Source organism: Lissotriton helveticus, chromosome 11 (assembly GCF_964261635.1).
Source record: "Lissotriton helveticus chromosome 11, aLisHel1.1, whole genome shotgun sequence".
NCBI lineage: Eukaryota > Metazoa > Chordata > Amphibia > Caudata > Salamandridae > Lissotriton > Lissotriton helveticus.
The window spans coordinates 803,583,953-803,603,642 of NC_136072.1; the positions used below are offsets into that span (position 1 = coordinate 803,583,953).

Sequence of the window (19,690 nt, forward strand, 5' to 3'; positions counted from 1 at the left end):
CCGCATTGTAAATGCGGCGCACCATGGGTGGCGGAGCTGCGGCGCAAAATAACTGGCGCATCCCCAGGGATGCGCCAGTTATCATAAATCTGCCCCAAAATGAATATTAAACCTGCAACCACCATAAGTTGTCATTTCCTACGTGTGTTCATGCCCATGGAGGTGCCAAGAGCTGCAGTCTTACACAAACCATACCAAAGTGTTTTTATGTTCTATCTGACCAAATAAGTCAGCCCATGCTTCCTTGGCCATCACCACCCTGCACATTCTGATTTGCTGGAGACTGAGTTTTCGTCTGAATCAGGTATTACAAGAAATACATTCCCAATATTGTCTTCACCTTCCTCTCCCACAGGCATTTCTTCAGCTTAAAGCTAATGAAAATGAAGATTACGGTAAGTAATGTGTTAATACCCCATTTCAAATGCCATGTGGAGACAACTTATTCTATGGTATTCCTACATCCAGATATTCCTGATAACTGTGGTATTGATAATTTCAGTTGAAGGAATAAGAAAGCAGTGCTCCTGACCAAATTGGAATGGGGCCCTAGGAGAAGAAGTTACTCTGGCCAATGAGAAACAGGCTCTGGACCCCACAGGTACGTAGGTACCACAGCTGCTCGCCTGGGCAACAGATAGAACCCACCAGTTGAAGAAGGGGGTTGTGTTCTTGAACGGTGCTTGGAATATCACAGATGAAAGCACAGTGGGCTTCCAGGTGCTATCTCATGGAACACTAGAGGATCTGTGGCATAATCCTTCATCTGAAATCTACCTTTTGGGGCCCATCTCAGTTGCCAGGTGTGGACCCTCTAGTTGACATGCTGCTTATCTCTATGCCATGAGTGATAACTGTATCCATTTCTAGACTGTTACATTGCAGCAGCTGAGGCCTTACCTTTGTCTATTATAAATGTGCAGTAGTAAAGCCGCACCGTGCAATGCAGGCAGGTGGGAGCTTTAGCAAACATTGAAGCTGACAAGTTGTCTGATTTCACTTTGACACCTTCAACCAGTTCTGCATTTTCAGCAAACACCACTTTGTGCGCAAAGAGATAGAAAGGATCAATTCAAAAGGGTGAAAGGAAACCACCAGTCTCAAAGTGAAAAGTACTTTTGGATAAAGACCAGGAAGGGCTAGAGGAGTCACATGTGCAGACCTGGCAACTCACATGGTGCCACTGTGTTTAAAACAATGTTGGCTTGCTGATATCACATTAAGGCAGGCAGGGCGAGCTGAAAACCCCTACACTTAAAGGTTTCTAGCTCGTCTTTGGAGGCTTTCAGCAGCTGATGTCCATTAAGGGGTGTGAAAACCCTCCAGAACATCGTGGTAGCTTTAGCAAGCTTTTGTTTAGTGTTTGTGTTCATTTGGGAGGGAGTAGAAGTTTGTGGGGTATGAGGGCAGAATGCCTCTCAGTCAGCTCATGTCATAAAAGCCAGCTCTTCCAATGCCCTGCCTCCATTTCTAATTATTTCATGTGTATGTTGGCTTGTCTGCCTGTGATTTTGGACTGATTGGCAACACTGCACAGGCCTCTTACCTTTGTTGTTGGACGGAATCTGCTTGGCAATGACTTTACGATCTTCCAACCTCAACTGTTTGCTCTCCTTATCGGTCACTTTGGCGCTGTATTTTTTAAAGTACTTAAATTTCTGTTCCGATGGCACAGATGCACGGTCGCTGTTAGCCATTACGCTGTCTAAAGAAAAAAAAGCAACTGTTGATGTGATGGAAGGTTGCATTGGAAACAAAACAAACCCAGAGTCTGAACATGCTCCCTCCAGACTAATGTTAATGAAAAGTTTACTCTGAATTATGAACAATGAAGAGTCTTTAGATCAACCAATTGACATACAGTCTTGCCAACTGCTTCTCTTCCTCTCTTCTCTGACAGAATCTAAATATTCCAATTCAGCTGTACCTGAGGGCTCCAAGGTTAAGACCAAGGAATGGGATAAAAGAGGAAGGACGACTGGTACATTCAAATCTACCATTTTATGAACATTACAGCACATCCTCCTTCTATAATAAAGAAAATAAGGATGTTTCTACACAGCAATACGGCATAAAAAAAACCTATGATGGAGTATGCAGGGAACATACTGAAAAAACAGTAATAATGTAGGAAAATACTAAGAAAGATAGTCCATGACCTGTGAGGAAAAAACAAAGATTACAGGCATATACAATAAATTGACCATGGAAGTTAATTGAAATGTTAGGCTCTGTGCCACCCCGGGGGACATATGACCCTTCTCCCTCTTTGAGTGTTATCGTGGCTGTCTAGTACATCCTCTTTTTTTTCCTACAGCATCTTTAGCATGTAACATCATTCTGGGACATGGTGTTAATCTGTCCATGCTCCACATTCTATCATCTTCAAAACTACAACATTGTTTTTCACTTCTTTGATTCTTGCTGGTTTGTGATATTTATTAAACTTGCTCTGACTTCTTTTAGGTTTTTTGACCAATACCCACTGACCAACTTTCAATCAATCAATCAATCCATTTATAAAGCGCGCTACATACCTGTGAGGGTCTCAAGGCGCTGGGGGGGAGGAGGGGCCGCTACTGATCGAAGAGCCAGGTCTTGAGGAGTTTTCTGAAGGCCAGCAGGTCCTGAGTCTGTCGTAGGCTGGTGGGGAGAGCGTTCCAGGTCTTGGCGGCAAGGTAGGAGAAGGATCTGCCGCCGGCGGTGGTTTTCCGGATGCGAGGAACTGTGGCGAGGGCGAGGTTAGCTGAGCGGAGGTTTCGGGTGGGGGTGTGGGAGCTGAGTCGGTTGTTGAGGTATGTAGGTCCGGTGTTGTGTAGGGCATTGTGTGCGTGGATGAGGAGTTTGAAGGTGATCCTCTTGTTGACGGGGAGCCAGTGCAGGCCTCTCAGGTGGGGTGTGATGTGGCTGCGTCGGGGGACGTTGAGGCTCAGTCATACCGAGGTGTTCTGGATTCGTTGTAGTCGTCTCAAGAGCTTGGTTGTTGTTCCTGAGTAGAGGGCGTTCCCGTATTCGAGTCTGCTGGTGATGAGGGCCTGGGTGATGGTTTTTCTCGTGTCGGGAGGGATCCATTTGAAGATCCTGTGGAGCATGCGGAGGGTGTTGAAGCAGGACGCGGAGACGGAGTTGACTTGCCTGGTAATAGAGAGGGTGGAGTCGAGGATGACCCCATACGTTTCCTCACTCCCCAGTTGTGCCATACTGCTTTTTGTATTGGCTTTGATGTTTTAAAACCTTTTCCCATATCTCCTCATTATTTATAGAAACTACTTTGTTTTCAAATAGCCAGTCAGTCAAATAATCTTTATTTTGGTCATAGACCATAAAAGATACATGCTTACAATCAATATCATTTGTAATGTTTACAACACTTAAAAGTGGGTCGTAGACCAGTTAACATGCAATATATAAAAAATGTAAAAAGTATAAAACATTAAAAAAGGCACAGGTTGCAATTCATGTATGGTTTCTAGAAGGTACACATATATAAAGATTTTTTATAAAAAGGATCTTCTCTGCGCCACATAGCATCAATGAAGAGCGAAACTGAGAATACAAGAGGAGTAGAGGTGTTACACTTGAGTATTCTAAGGGCCACCCCAAATTTCTGCAAAGTTGGACAAGCCAACGTTGTCAAAGGAGTTTATACTTCGGGCAAAAGAAGAAAACATGAGACTCAGTCTCTTCCTTGGCCCCACAAGCCGGACATTCTACTGTCTTTTCGGGCGACTATTTATAAAGAGAAGACCCTAAGCGGGAGTGTGCCATATCTAAATTGCAGATAAAGTTTTCTCGATGCAAAAGGTAGGATCTCATCTAGAAACTGCTCCACTTTATATTAATCTTTTATATTAAAAAACTGGACAGTAAGTGACCCCAAGCAGGAATTACTAAGAGTATCCGTAATTCTATTCATGTGATACAGATTGACCAAATCAGGGCGCATCAGCTGGGCACAAACTACAGCAGGATTAGACCAAAGACCTGGTAAACCCAGTCTCATACTTTCCTTTTTATGAAAGCAAACCAGGGCAATTTCTCAGACCCTGGGAGGCCCAATAACTCTTCAGTTTCAGATCTAAATGCGTCAGTTCAGGGGTTACCCAGAGTCGACGCCAATAGGTTAAGGGCCGTAGAGCAACTTCTTCTTCTATTGGTCTAATTCCCATATCCATTCTCCTGGGGGTGAGGGGAGTACTGGTTGGAAGAGCCAGCAGTGATCTTAAAAATAGATTTTCAGTCTTACTGATACCTTCTACCGGACGATGGCCCCACAGTTCCGCCCCATATAAAATTGCTCCCCGGGCTTGTGCTTTATATATTTCTATGATGGAAGCAACTGGCTTTGAAGTGGATTCCCTGTGGAGTTTTAAAATGCCACTTGTAGTCTGAGCAAGTCTAAGTTTAGCCGTAGCAAGTTGAGGGCCCAGTCCATTCTGTCGGTAAGGGTGATACCCAAGTATTCAAATACAGTTACCCTGTCCAAAGCTATGCCATTCAAGGAGGGATTGGGACATCTGGTATTTGGTGGATTACAGACCATAAACTTAGTCTTTTGTGTGTTTATCTCCAACCCCATTTTATAACATAAATTGGCAAAGCTATCAAGGGCACGTTGGATACCCATGGGTGATTTTGACAATAGAAGAGTATAGTCAGCAAACATTAGTGCCACCACCTGGTCGTTTTTTTTGTATTGGGGCATCAATGTCTTGGACCCCCTTAAGGTGGGCAATCAATGCATTGATGAAAAGACAGAATAGGGTGGGTGCCAACACACACCCCTGTCTTACTCCTCTATTGACTGGGAATTTAGATGTTAAGCAACCCCATTTGCAACTCCTAACTTGAGCAAAATTATCTGACTGAAGTCTCCTAATGATGTTAAGAAGATATGCTGGCACCCCCATATCCTCCAATACTGCCCATAGTGTTTAGCGGGGTACCAAGTCAAAGGCCGTTTTAAGGTCAACAAAAATTAAGTAAAGGCTGTCTCCCTCTACTCTCACAGTTTTCCAGTACAAGAGTTGTAGCCTTAGTAACTAGTCGACCGTGGATGTCTTTTCCCTAAAACCGGCCTAATAGGGGCTCAGGATCAGTCGTTCCTCCATCCAACTCTGAAGCCGATCGAGAATATTACATGCAAATAGTTTTTGCCTTAAATCGATCAGGCTGATCGGACGGTAATTTGCCGAGAGTAATGGGGATCCTTTCTTGAGCAGTGGTATAATCTCAGCACCCACCCAGGTAACAGGTAATTTAGACCCCTGAAGTATAGCGTTGAACAGCATAAAGAGATATGGGACCCAAATCTCTGTTTGCTCCTTGTAGAGATCACCAGGTATTTTGTCGATGCCAGGCACCTTACCTGCTGGGAGCCTTTTTACAGCAAGTTCGACCTCCTTCATTGTTACTTTGGAATCTAATATTTCATTGTTAGTATAGACTATGGGAGAAATATCAGGGAAGCAGTTTGACGCCTCAGCGGTATACTGTGATAATAGCTGTTCAGAGGGATCAAAAAAAGGATTAACTTCTTCCAGAGGGGCATATAGCATCTGATAGTGTTCAACCCATCTCTCCGGTGCAATATTTGGGTCATCAGCCTTTAGACCATCCCTACTGCCAGATCGGACTATTGTCCAGAATTCCCTCATGTCCCTACTCCCGAGGGCATTTTTAATAGCGTGCCATTTGCTATTTTCCCAGTTCTGTTTGGCCTCAGATAGCACTTTCTTGTATTCAAGCCTCTTGCATTTTATTAATGGTCTGTTCAGGGTTTTAATTGCGTCCAGAAGTGTCCCCTTGGCTTTCTTGCAGTTGCTATCAAACCATGTAGAGGCCTTCCTATTCTTCCTGGATTCAGCCATTGGCGGATTAAGTAATTCAGCGAGGGCAGTCACTTAACCTGTGTGTATAATAAAAATTTGGTTAAAAACACTCCCTGCCCGTTGTCTATATGACCACTTAGTTCAAAGAACACCTGATGGACAACTTGGTAGAGGGAACTCATTATTTCTGGTTGGCCATTTAACCTTTCTTCTGTCATTTGAAAGAAGGGGTGTCCCTCGGTTATCCAGTCTATCCCCCATATTTAAACCCATCTCAGGAAGGCTTATATCTAGCACCAGAGCATTATGGTCACTGTGGTGACGTGGGAGAACCACAAAATCAATGACCTTAGTCCAAGTCCTGACCTCTATAATGTAATCTATGCGGGAGGAATGACCTGGGCGATTGAAAGTATTATTACCCTCTAGGTCAGATTGGGCACGGCCATTGCAGGCTCTCAGAGAGTGGGCCATAGTGATGGAATTCATTTGAAGGGCTAGTGGTGTCCATGCCTTAATCGGAGGTATTTGAAGGTCTGGGATGGACCATAGCGAGTCCTCAACGCTAGTAATAGATTCAATAATGCCCGGGAGTGGTTCATATTGGCAGTTGAAATCTCCTGCGACAATCAAAGTACTCTCCCTCTGAATCTCCTGCGACAATCAAAGTACTCTCCCCCTGAACTGTAGAGATAAGATTATCTAAGGTAGCCAATGTTGGTGATTCTTTACTCAACCTAGTGGGACGGGAATAGACGTTAATAGGAATCACACTAAATGTTGACACAAAAGAAAGTCTAATACATTGAATATCTAGCGATGAGGTGTTTAGTTGCGTCACTGTGCATCCTAGGTGGGAGCCAATGAGAATGGTTAAGCCCCCAAACGGTCTACCCCTCTCACCAATCAAGGCCAGATTATTGACTGACAAAAATCCCGACCTAAGGAAATGTTCCCTGGACCATGTCTCCTGTGCTGTGATGCGGGCCCTGAAACCCATCAATTTGCACAATGGTTTGATCCAACGGGCGCGTCGCTTTGCATAGGCTGTACAGAAGAATAGAATACGCTCGAATGAGTCTGGAGCCTCAATCCAATTGGTCACTTATTCGATCTATATAGCCCTTGATTCCAAAGACAAGTAAAGGTAGCTGTCAGTAATGTACCTAGTCAAAACCTGACAAAGCGTGCCCTTACAAAAGTTTTGGTAACTATGTCTAAATACGTGTCAAATTCAAAGGCACATTTAAATGTAAGAAAAGCATCAGTCAAGCTACCCTAAGTTGTCTTTGAAATTTTCTCTCCCAGCTCAATATTCCAATAGTCCAATTTGAGCTTTTCAATAGCATTGCGTGGTAGTTCCAGGGGACTTGACCAGAAGCACCCTAAGCCGAGCTTATATATGCATGTCTTATATAGGCACATCAAGTAATCCTGTCAGCACACAAACCCTCTAGCAAGCCTCAAAGCCATTACCTGTAGGTCTCTAGCTCTTCTGGTACCCACACTCTTAACCAATATTGGATCAGTCTCAAGGCTGCAATTTCTGAGATTGATCTCAAGTTCAGGTCCATACGGATGGGATGTGTAATGGTGCTCAGGGGAATGTTTAGTAGTGATTTGAAAAAAATATTATCTGCACTCTCCAGCATCTCCACTTTACAATGGCACCAAATATCGGCTTGTAGTGTAGTTCCTATATTCCCAATAAGGTCTGCGCATTGGAATAATATAAACAGCAGTGTAGACGTAGGACTGAGGTCGACTAGGTCTCTACTGACTATATTAGACTTAATTAGTTTTGCCAGCTAGCTCAGAGGTCACTAGAAACTTTCTCGAATAAACAAGGAGGAGTTTAACTTCCCTGGATAGACAAGAAGGGATTAGCTTCTGACAACCATATAACATGACAACTTTGCACCCTCAGAATAAGAGTGTATCTCTAGAGTCGTGTGAAAACAATAGACAGCTATTTTACTCAGTCAACCGTGCATACTTAGTTTCACCAGAGTGCAGAGAAATATAGAGACGGTCGTTTTCAATAAAAGGTGTTATTTATTGAGCAGTCTTCTTTCTCATGCAAGAGAAATGAATTGCCACAATTGCAATACTTAACATAAAGTAAAGTGCATACAGTAAAAGAAGTATTATGAAATAATACTGTAAAAGCATTGATATGGTTTCTTAGCCATATGATACTTTAAAATGGATAAAATATATACATACATAAATACATTGACTAACGTACTCAACTGGTGCTTCTAATCTACGCCTACCCCGGTGTACCTGACCTAAGCCTAATACGTGGGAAGGAGTAAGTAAGTAGCAGTTTAAGTTAAGTTGGTTTTTGCCAAGGAATCTGAATCAAGAATTCTCTTAAGGGTTTAGTCAGCTCCGTACCATGGTAATAGAAAGCAGGAGGTCTGGTATCTCTCTCTCAGGACTCGATATCCCAGCAACCCGCAAGGGTGGCTGGAAACACCAGAGCTGGATTTTCTCGGCTGGAGAAAAAGACAGCGTCTTTCTCAGTGCGTCAAAAGGGAGGGGCGGCATCCGTGGGCTCTCGCATCAGCTGGGCTCTCGGGCAAGTAGATAGCCGCTCTGCTCCAAACCACGTGTGTTTGCTTAAGGCAACGTTGGTATATTTATACCTGAAAGGTGCCGGGTTTGACGTAAGGTTGGACATAAGACGTCAATAAAAGATGTCACTAAGAACTGGCCGTTCTTTCAGTGCTCGCAGGAGTTCTAGGACAAATCAAAACAGAAGCATGGGGAATTCCCAGGTTGCTGGAGGTTTGGTTTGTTTAAAGAACACGTTGTACTTTCTAGGAGTCTAGGGGAGTAGTCTTGCCGTATTTGGACTGCATGGGCTATTACTAAATATGGATATGATTCTTATGCCTTTATAAGGATATTATTTATTATAGCCATATAAGGGGATAAATCGGGAATATCAAATTAGGGTCCTAGATAGAAACACAACAGGCTACATAGAGAGCTGCCCTGCATGCTTGACTTTTGTAGATTTCCAAGGGGCGAGAGATGGGGAAAGAGGGTGCCCTATTCACAAACCTTATGATGGATCCAGAGCATTGATTTAAGGACAACATGCTTTTCCTCATCTGTGCTGCCCACCTGTGTGAGTCTTCCAGACTGACACCCAAGTAATCAAACTACAAAAAATATTATGGTTCTTCTTATTTTGCCCTTGCGATCTCCGAAAACCACATACTTCGTTTTTTTTACATTAATGTCTAACCCATAATCTCTACAATACAGGAAGAAGTTCTCAAGCAGTATGGATAAGCCAGAGGGACTCTCGGACAGTAGTAGGGCGTCATCAGCAAATAATAGGCACTGTATCTTCATATCTTTAATCTTGGGGGAATCATTCTCACAGTTACAGAGATACGTTAAGCATTCATTGATGTATAAGAAGAAGAGCATGGGGGCCAGTACGCACCCTTGATGCTCTCCTCTTGAAATTGGTATTTCGTGTGTCAGTTCTCACGTGGGTTCTCACCTAGCCCTGGCATAACTGTCTCTTTAAAGAGCTTGGATTAATGTCAGCAGGCCTCTTGAGTCTCCTATCCTGCACAAAGTCTCCCATAATTTTGACCTTCTATCAAGGCCAATGCAGAACAAAGATCCACAAAAGCCACAAATAATCTCCCATTTTTTTAGATCTACTGACCTTCACTTGATGGCCAAGAAGCATGTGATTTGGTCCACTGTGCTAGTTTTTTGCCTAAAGCCTGCCTGTAAGTGGGATAACACCTTAGTTTGCACCATCCAGTCCCATAGTCTAATGAGTATCTGAGAGCTAAAACCTTTCTGGATATTATCAGTTAAACTTATGGGGTGTTAAGACATAGAATTTATGTATGGGGCACAAATCTGTGGTTTACTTCTATCGTGGTCGACCGGGATATAATAAAGCCTGGCGCTTTCCCTGGCTTCTGTAATAATATGGCTAGGGTGGTTTCTTTAGGAGTAAATTCCTCGCTGTCTTTGCCTCCACAATCTACAAAAGGTGTTGGTAAGTTCACTTCACTGTCTATGTACAATCCCCAGTCACATCCTTTAGCTTGGTCCTTAACCCTGCGATGTTCCAAGAGATAAGTATCGGGGAGCACTCAGCGGTGTTCCATGGGATATGGTTTCTTGAGAACGGCAGATCAGACTGGAGTGTGATTTTTGGCATGGCAAGGCCATCTTGGATGGGGCATACAGGATCCTTCCCATTCAATATGGTTAGAGTTGAAGAAGCATTCGTGGAGGACTCTTCAGATAGACTAGTCCTTGCAAGTCCATGATTGATGACAAAAGATGGGTAAGTTAGAGGTTCGGGAATGGCAATCAGAGATACGTGAACAATCGGTGTGAGGTCTCCTGATAGTTTTAAAGTAATATTGGCAGGAATATTCTTTGGGAAGGAGCTAGGAAAAGGAACTGACTCACTGCTGACACCCCCAGCAAGAACTCGAGTTTTGTTGGAAGGCGATGGCTGGGTTATGTATACAAATTAAGCCTTCTCAAGTCAATCAATATGGCTAAAGGGTGAGATGGGACCATCTGTGCTTGTGTGAGCATGGGGGAACATCGTTTACAACGCGGTGTTTACACCGCACTACTTTAACAACGCTGCCATTACAACGCAAGTTGTTTCTACGACTTGTGCTGGATGGCGCTGTTGGTTAAGGAATATTGTAATTTTATATTCCAACACCTTCCCTACTGTTACGTGGACTGGTGTTGGAATATAAAATTATAATATTCCACAATCCGCGCCCTCCAACGCAAGTCGTTGTAACGACTTGCGTGGTAATGGCAGCGTTGTCAAGTACAGCGATCTAACAGATCGCGTTGTACTGACATACATCCATGAGCATGGGGTCTAGTGTATTTAAACTGGATGTTAGAATGGCCTGGTGGGGATGATCTTGCATCTAATGCAACCAAGTTACTAGCCAAATCGGAAGTAGACAAAGTAAGATAAACATTGTCAAGCCCAGGACTGTTATTTGTTGTTCTTGTTTTAGTGAGCTACAGCCCCGAACATGACAGATCCAGTGTATAGCCTTGTTTATGAGGGAACCCTCTGTCTCTACAACCAAATGTTTGGTACATTTTGGAACATTTATCATTGTAATATGACCAAAGGTTGAGTAATACACCCAGCCAAGATGTGTATTGCTTCTCAGGACTCTTCCATGTAAGCCCTTATAAGAATATACATAAGCAGAGTTAAATGTATGTTCCCTTGAGTATAAGTGCTTAGGAGCAAGAGTGCTAGTAATATGTATAATTAGTGCTTCTGCCCCCGTAACATTTGATCTAGGCAAATAACTTTCAACTAGATAAGGTTTGGATTTCAAGGTTGACAACTGCACTGTATGTGGAGGCTCAATCCAGGGTATAGATTTCTGGTGCTGTTAAGAAATAAATACTACTGGGGGCCTACTTGGGGCTAGTAACAGATTTACTGTGGAAGACAGGGAGGCTTCTAGAGATTTGAATGCATCCACCTCATCCTTTAGAGATTTTAAAGGGAAGGTCAAAAAGTCCACACTTACGATAGGGCATCCAGGCAACATTGTGACATAATTGCTGTCCACATTTGTGGAATCTCTGTCAAGTCTCTGCTTGGCCTGCAGCTAGCTCAAAGGAGAAAGGCAGTTGCTGCCTGGGAATGCCTCTACATGAGAATCCACACTTAGGGGCCGATTACGATTGCGGATTTCCCGCATCCACCGGGCCGGCGGAAGCCACCGCCGGCCCGGAGGATGCAGGAAATCCGCCGGGGAGCCTTGCAAGACCCACCGCCATATTAGGATGGCTGGTGGGTCTTACTATCTGTCCGCCGCTAATCCGCCGCGGGCGGATTCCGCCCGCGGCGGAAAAGCATTAACATGGCTGGCGGTGTCTATCAGACACCGCCAGCCATATTAGGATGACTGCGGAAAGATGCCTTTACACGGCGGCATTTCCGCCGTGTAAAGGCATACGGATTTGTGTTTGGGGGCCCGTTGCGGGCCCCCAGGGGTGAAGGGGGGGTGAGGGGTGCACATGGGGGGTACCTATGGTACCCCCCTGCATTTGCCTGCACAAAGCGGCAGGCACCGCGAGGTGCCTGCCGCTTTGTGCATGCAAATGCACAACTTTCTTTCTTATCATTGCGGCGGGTGCTGCTTCAAGCAGCACCCGCCGCAATGATAAAAATACAGGATGTGACCGCCAGGGTGGCGGTCACATCCTAATTTGCACGGAGGGACCGCCGCTGCCCCTGCGGACGGTCCCTCCTTCTCTATGGTGGCGGAAGGACTCAGGTCCGTCCGCCATCATAATCGGCCCCTTAATGTCTCCAGGGAAAGGGGTACAATGGGAGGGTCAACAGAAGAAGATGGAAGCAGAGCAATCTGTGCATCAGTAATTGCTTCATGACCCTGTTCCCAAGATCTTAAAAACATCCCTGGTATTCTCATCTTGTTTTCCAGAGCGTGGCAGTTGGAGGGACTTGAGGCACTAGAGTTGGAATCCAAAGGCTCCTGTACCAGAATCTGCTCGCATTCTCCCAAAAGGCTATCGATCCTGTCAATTACACAATTCTCCCCTGCGGATTTACACATTTTCTTAGATTGTTTATACTTTACAACCCCGTGTCGCCCTCCCTAGCTTTACATTTTGACATACTCAGTTATCTGGAAACAACCACGATTTGTATTAAAAGTCACCAGGGAGTTACGGCCAGGTCTCAGTAGCTCAGGCAACATATCACATGTCTCAAAATATCTCGAATTCTTTGATTAAAGGGAGTTGTGCTAGTTTGAAATAACAAAAGTTGAAGCAGGGCGTTCCGGGACTGGAGGTTCCCAGCGGTGGCGGCACTGATTATAAGCCATGGCGATTACTCTCCTTACAGCAGAGTACTAGGACCAATTAGGGTAAAGTAAACAGAGCTAGTACCAGGAACCTGCCCCAAGCCACGGGCACAGCTTCAGCATGATCCTTTGATAAAAAAAATTTGCACGGACTTGAGGCGTACTAACTGGGTACATTTATCAATTATAGGGAAATGCAATGCTCTTAAAATAACAGTCCCCCCTAAGGTACTATATCTGTTCTGCTCCATTCCCCTCGAGGTCGATGCCTTTCTGCTTAGGAAGCTGGATTCTATATGTATAAACTTCATATGGCAATATCAGAAGCCTAGAAGAGCCTTTTCGTTTTTAACTCTTCCACAGGAACGGGAAGGTTGGGCAGCTCCTACCTTCTTATTTTTTTATTGTGCAGCCCTTTTACAACAGATGGGAGTATTGTGTTTGGCAGAAAGAGGTAATCAGAGAGATGGTGCTGCCTCTCCCACTATATATGAGCTTGCGCTTGTTAAATCAGCATGGGGCTATCTCCTTCATCAAGTTGAGCCAACTTATTTAAAATAAAGTGTGGGTTAAGAGGACAATTATCGCTTGGAGAGTTTTGAGCAGGGTTCGAAAATTGCTGAGAATTACACGTTGTAGCAGGTATACCCCTTTGTGACAATCTCCACTCTTTGCGACCAACTTTTATTGATATAATGGGAAGTCAGTCGGTAGAACAATAAATCTCAACAAGATAGGGGACCTATATGCTACAAATCAAATATATTCATTTCTGGAACTGCAACAAGATTTTGGGCTAGCGGGCAGGTCTTTCCAAAAGTATTTACAGGTGAGGGAATTTATGAGTGCAGGCAGGTTTTCTCTGGATAGAATCCCCCTCCTAGACGCAATAAGTCGTCCAAACTGTAAAATAGGACAGATATATATATATATTATTAATGGATACATGGATCCAGCCCTGATGATCTGGAGAAGGTGGAGTCTAGTTAGTTCAGGAAGTTAGGGGAGGTGGATTTTAACAGATCTATCGGACTCGGAACAAAGGTTCTTCTCTCATCTAATCTGAAAGCCCAGCATTATAAAACAGTTTTTAGCCTCTATTTCACTCCGGTAAAGCTAATTGGGTGGGAAAAAGCCCAGCTGACATGACTCATATGTTTTATTGCTGTGATAGACTGCAGTCTGTGAAGGAAGGAATTGAGACATTTTGGAAACAGTTGTTTGGGAGAGAGTTACGCATTAGCTCTATCATGATGCTACTCAGCCATGATAATCACAGTGAAGGAAACCTTCCTCAGACCTATTTTATTTTCATATCAATGGCAGTTGCTTGTTTTTTTTTAATGCAGATTTATACAGCGCGACCTCGAACCTAAGGTATTGGAGCGCTTTACATGAGCACTAGTTACGTTACACATTCAGGCACAGGGAGATTAAGTGATTTGCCCAGAATCACAGGATGTGGACGCGACCCCGAGGCTCGAACCCTGGTTTCCAGCACCAAAGTCAGCAATCTAGCCAACGGACCACATCCTCTCCCCAGTGGTTGATAATTGCAATGATTTGGCATGGTTTGGGTGACTGCTGGGTAATTATAACTTAGAAAGATCTTTATATAACTGTAAGGGTAGCAGGACTAGATTGTGGGCAAAAGGATTTGGTTCGCTTTGATGAATTGGGTGACTGGACACCTAGGGCATAGTGATTAGTTAACCCCTATACACTAACTGGGAGGACAAGAGTCGTCCACCCTCCAACGGTGGTGAAAATTCATTCATAGGAGTATGTGGTTTTTTTACTTGTTGTACATAGCAATGGCTCAACTATGCTGGGTTCTTGTCCGAATTAGTGCTATTCCAAGGTCAATGACACATAGTGCTAATGTTTCTGTTGCAATTTTGTATTTACCATCTTGAAAAGCCTGATCTATAATTACTTATGTTCCTGGGGGGCTTTTGGCTGTCTGGTGTATTTGTAACAGCTTTTTAATGATTTTAGATTGCTATTTGCACTCGAATATTATTAAAACAAATTAATTTTGTGAGCTTATGTCTCTTTGGGAAAATAAAAAAAAGGGAAAAAAAGGAAAAAGCTGTTTGCACTTGTGAATCAGAATGGAGTGCTACCTGATGGTATGCTGATGATGAGCCCAGCACACTGAAGTATTTAGGTTCATGTATGGTGATCAACATTTTTTGTATTATGGGAAGGGGTGGCCATCTACCAATATGTTGACATTTAAATCCCTTAGATCCACACAAAGGTAAATATTTTTGCCACCATCTTTAGCTGTGATGACTGTAGGGGCCAACAATTCGTAACTTTCTATCTCTTCAATGATACCTTGCCTTAATAACTACTGTAATTCTTCTGTTAAATGATCTCTCATCAGCAATGGTAGGGACCTTGTTTTGTGCACAACTGGGACAGCATTCGTTTTTAACTTTATTGTATGTATGCAATTGTTTGGCAATCCCAATTTGTCTGTAAAACAGCAGAACATTCTTCAAATATGTTTCTACTCACTAAAGACCTGTCAACTAGGAGTATGTGTTCTTCATTGTTGGGATCAAGGGTTATTCCTAAATCCTTCTGATGCTTCCACCCCAACAGATTTGAGCTTTGTTTGGTGATGTAAATTTTTCCTACTACAGGTATGTCTCTGAATGAAATACACATTCTTAAAATTAATTCTAGAGGAATGGTTTCTCTGTGATACCCCCCTGGTTGAATATCTGGGACCCTCAAATGTATACTCTTCCTTGGGAATTGTTTTGTGAAACTTGTCACTGTCAATTAGAGTGTATGGAGAACATGAGTCAGCATAAGCTTTAATGCTTATGCCGTCTAATAATATGTCACAAGTGCGGTATGAAATATTGTTCTCTTTTTCTGATGTGTCTGTTTGGAATATCAACTTTTTCTCCTCAAGAAATCCTTCTACATTGCTTATCACACATATATTTGTCTCAGGAGGCACACTTTGGCGAAATGTCCTCTTTTGTTGCACTTTCTACATATAACCCCTTGTGCCAGACACTGGGAAATATTGGCCATGTGATTGTGGTTGCTGCATCTAAAACATTTCAGAACCTCATATTTGGATTTGAGTTTCACTGCAACAGCTTAATTAATTTTGCATACACTTTCCTCATTAGTGAGAACTTTTACCTCCTCATATTCCTTAAGTGTATCATTCGATAACATCATCCCATTAACAAATAATGCAGTATGCTTAATACCCCTTGCAAAATTGATGGCCTCTGTGAGATCTGGATTTTGAGTTAATAGCTGTTCCTGAACTTTGTAGTCATTAGTGCAACAAACTAGTTGATCTCTAAATAATGAATCTGCGAGAGGCTCAAAATAACAAGTGATTGATAAACCTCTTAAAACTGCAACATATGTGGAAACCTTTTCTCCTTTGTGCTCAGTTAAATAATTCATGCCTCTCAAGAATGACATTAATTCTTTCTTTAAAGTGACCTCCTAATTTCCTTAGTTTGAACTAAAAACATCTTCTTCGCCATTCTCCTCCCCAATGGCTTCATCAGATATTTGTTATGTAATATCTTCATACACTTTCCTTCCTTGCAAACCTAAATTATGTAACAAAATATGATGTTCATGTTAAGAAGAACATTTCTCACCCACAGTATCAATTAAATATAAGTTAAATATTTGTATCTGTCTGCCCCATGGTATTTCAGGGGGAACAAACCAGAAAATCTGAAAGAAAAATCTCTACCTATCTATTTAAATTATGCAAAGAGTCTTTGAGTGGTTTGTCTGAGATATGAATGAGTGAGTGGTGGGATGTGAAATTGATATTTTGATGTATTATGACCTGATTATTTAGTTACTAATTCTATTTAATAAAACTATTTTGATATATTTACTTTTTTTCTTTGTGGTTCTCTAAGATATGAACACATATCATTTGTACATGCACTGTTTGTCGTGTTACGATAGAATCGACTATTTGCATAATTTAAATAGATAGGTAGAGATTTGCTAGTTCATACTAGCTGGCACCATACTAAAATTGGCAGAAAAAACACCCTGAATACAACAATACATAATACACACTGCACTTGTAAATGTATTTCCGTAAAATAACTGGAAGCTTCTACTTTATATATTAAATTCTTAATGCATGCAGGATGTATGCCATTCACAATAAAAGGTCCTGTCTCTATGTCAAAACCTTACATTTTTTGTTTTGCAGAAAGTACACAGATCCCCAGAGGATAGTCCTCGCTTAGTTTTTATATGCTTGAGAGAGTGAGGTAGGAGTGTCACTTTGTAGCAGCCTGGAAACTTCCAAGATGTAGGTTGAAGAATCGTTATTTATACTCACCATGTTACTTCAGGTAAGCCTACTCTTTAAAATACAAAAAGACTTTGATGCAGCACTCCAGGAAAAGAGTGTTGCTGAGCATAATTGCAACCACTCCACGAGCCGCCTTAGAGCATATAGTAGTCACGGGCCACCGCATAGTAAAGAATATTATGGAGCAGGACCGCCACACACACTTCACGACTCACCCAGAAACTCTTGTTAGCAGTGCTGAGCACTCACCACAAGCCGCCGTTGTGTCGCTGGACAGAAGCGCTGAACCAGCCATTCCCTTTCCTGATACCACAACATTCTATTTAGTGCACGTTACAGCTGCCAACTGCCCATCATCCCTTCCTTCTCATGCAGACAAAATCCTTCATGTGTTCTGGAGTACAGATTGGCCACTGAGCTTGGGAGTTAGCTCTAGCATAAAATTCCACATTCCACTGCCGACGTTGGGACCATCCGTTATTTTTCCTTATTTAGTTTTCCTGCTAAATTCCACAGTAGGTTGCACAGCACCATTTGGACTGCTGACATACGTTCACACCCAGTGCTAAGGTCCTCCATGCAAACATTTAGGTGCTAACCCAATGTTTATATAGCATATCGCTTCTTCATTGAACGTAAAGGCTTCTGGGGCCAGTCAGAATGTTTATGAGTCTGTAGCCACACAGATCCGATGGCAACACTCAATAGCCTTCAACTAGTCCAAGATGCCCAGAGCTAGCAATGGATAAGACTTAATCTCCCCTACATGTAGATGAGCAGCAGGTGAAAAATACTTGCTATTGGAGAACAGCGGCTACTTTCAATAGACCATCCTGCCACAGATGGATAGAAACATGCGTATAAAACACCTGCTATTAGGTAAATTGACAATAGTGCCATAAACAGGGAGAGGGTAGATAGTCCTGCATGTACCAGTGTCTCTTGCAGCCAATGCCACTAATGGGTACCACCTCAGGTTAATGTAGCTCTCACTATGTATCAGAGAGTTGAACTCACCTCGTCACTTGTAGATCCTTGCAATTTCGCAGCAAAATTCAGATTGCACCCTCTCAAATCCCGGCAAGAAGAATTTCACAGGGGTGAAAACATCTTGCTGCCCCTGCACAGCATCCCATACTCGTCGCCAAATGAGAAGATTATTCTGAAGTATGTAAGATGAAGAGCCTTTACTCTGTATCAACCAACAGACATCTCCAGTCATGCCAAATGATTCTCTGCCTCTTTGCTGTGACAGAATCTCAACATTTAAACTAGCTCTACCTGAGGGTTGCAAGTTTAAGACCAAGGGATGGGAAAAATGTGGGGGAAATGGTAGATTTGAATCTACCATTTTTATGATCATTACAACAGTTTGTTACTGGAATAATTCCACGACCCAAAAAATAGCGTTAAAGAAGACACAAGCCTCGTAATACAAATAAGGCATGATTTAATAAGGGTGTTATCTGTAAATGCGCCAAAATAAATGCATGATCTACCATTACCACCTTCTGCTGACCATCTGTCAAACCAACCAAAGGTAGTTATCCCATGGGTGATAGCTCCACAGGTTTAGCAATCTTCTCAACCATGGTGTAGTGGTAACACAGTTAAAATTGGTTTTGTTATTCGAGCGAGAATCGTTAAACCTCCCCATGTCAGGTAGAGTTACTCCTGTGAACCCCTAACATGGAAACAGCAGCAACTGTTCATTAAATGAATTTTTAGGCCTAGGTCAGCAGTTCCCAAACTGTGTGCCGCGACACCCCATTGTGCCGTTAAAACAAGCCTGGGGCGCCGTGAACACATTGACACAGCACATGCCCGGCATTTAAAAGGCTACGTTTTTATTGCATTCACTACAGTAGATCTCATTTGGTGGCGAGGGCGGTGCCATGTAAATCATTCATCATTCCTCTGGAAAGCTGTAAGCCTATTGCGGTCTGAGCAAGAGTTTTACATTCGTAGGCTCCCTGATTTTCTGGCTGTCTTGGAAAACAAAAACAATCTGGACCACAGTAACATTTAAAATAAGCATTTATTCATCAGTGAAATGCAGTGTTGCACTGACTAATGGTGAAAACTGTTATTTTTCAGAAAGTTTTGGGGGCACGTAGCAAACTCAGGCATGCTATTTACGTTAACAGGAAGGCATTTTATTAATAGCTTTTTGCGTACACTTAATGACGCAGGCTGTTTTTTTTAATTCATGCCGTGTTTAAAAAGAAACGCTGTAGAAATAATTGCATACACTGCCACCTAGTAAGCAACTTCCTTCACGAACAATCAGTGTAAGCACCCTTTTTCTATGGTGAAAGACTCGTATTCAATACAAAGTTTAAAACACCCCCGGTGCCTGAAAAATGCTCTAACGGCTTCACGCAGCAACACCACAGACCATCCAGTAAAGACTATCATCTGACACCTTTATTTATCCGTATTTTTTGCCAAGGTCAAATAATATATTGGAAATCTGGGACAGTTCATTTCCAGTCTCCCAGTAGTGTGCTGTTGCCTAGTTCCTTATAAGAAGGACGCACTAGTCCTGCCAAGCCTAGCTCACACTGTAACACTCAACTAAGCACAGACCACACTGAGGAGAATTGTAAATAAAATGGAAAGGCCAGAATTTAAAGGTAACGTCT

At 42.8% G+C, this 19,690-nt stretch overlaps 1 protein-coding gene across 3 annotated transcripts in view; it reads right to left on the bottom strand.

Moving 5' to 3' along the window:
* Positions 1-19,690, bottom strand: part of LOC144791974 (uncharacterized) — a 119,558-nt gene that overhangs the window by 46,312 nt on the left and 53,556 nt on the right. For all 3 annotated transcript variants that reach the window (XR_013602497.1, XM_078666834.1, XM_078666835.1), the window contains one exon: positions 1,547-1,705. Coding sequence is in view for 2 of the 3 variants with exons in the window: in XM_078666834.1 (XP_078522960.1) it covers positions 1,547-1,697 (151 nt within the window). In the remaining variant the exon portion in view is untranslated. The remainder of the gene's footprint in view (positions 1-1,546; positions 1,706-19,690) is intronic.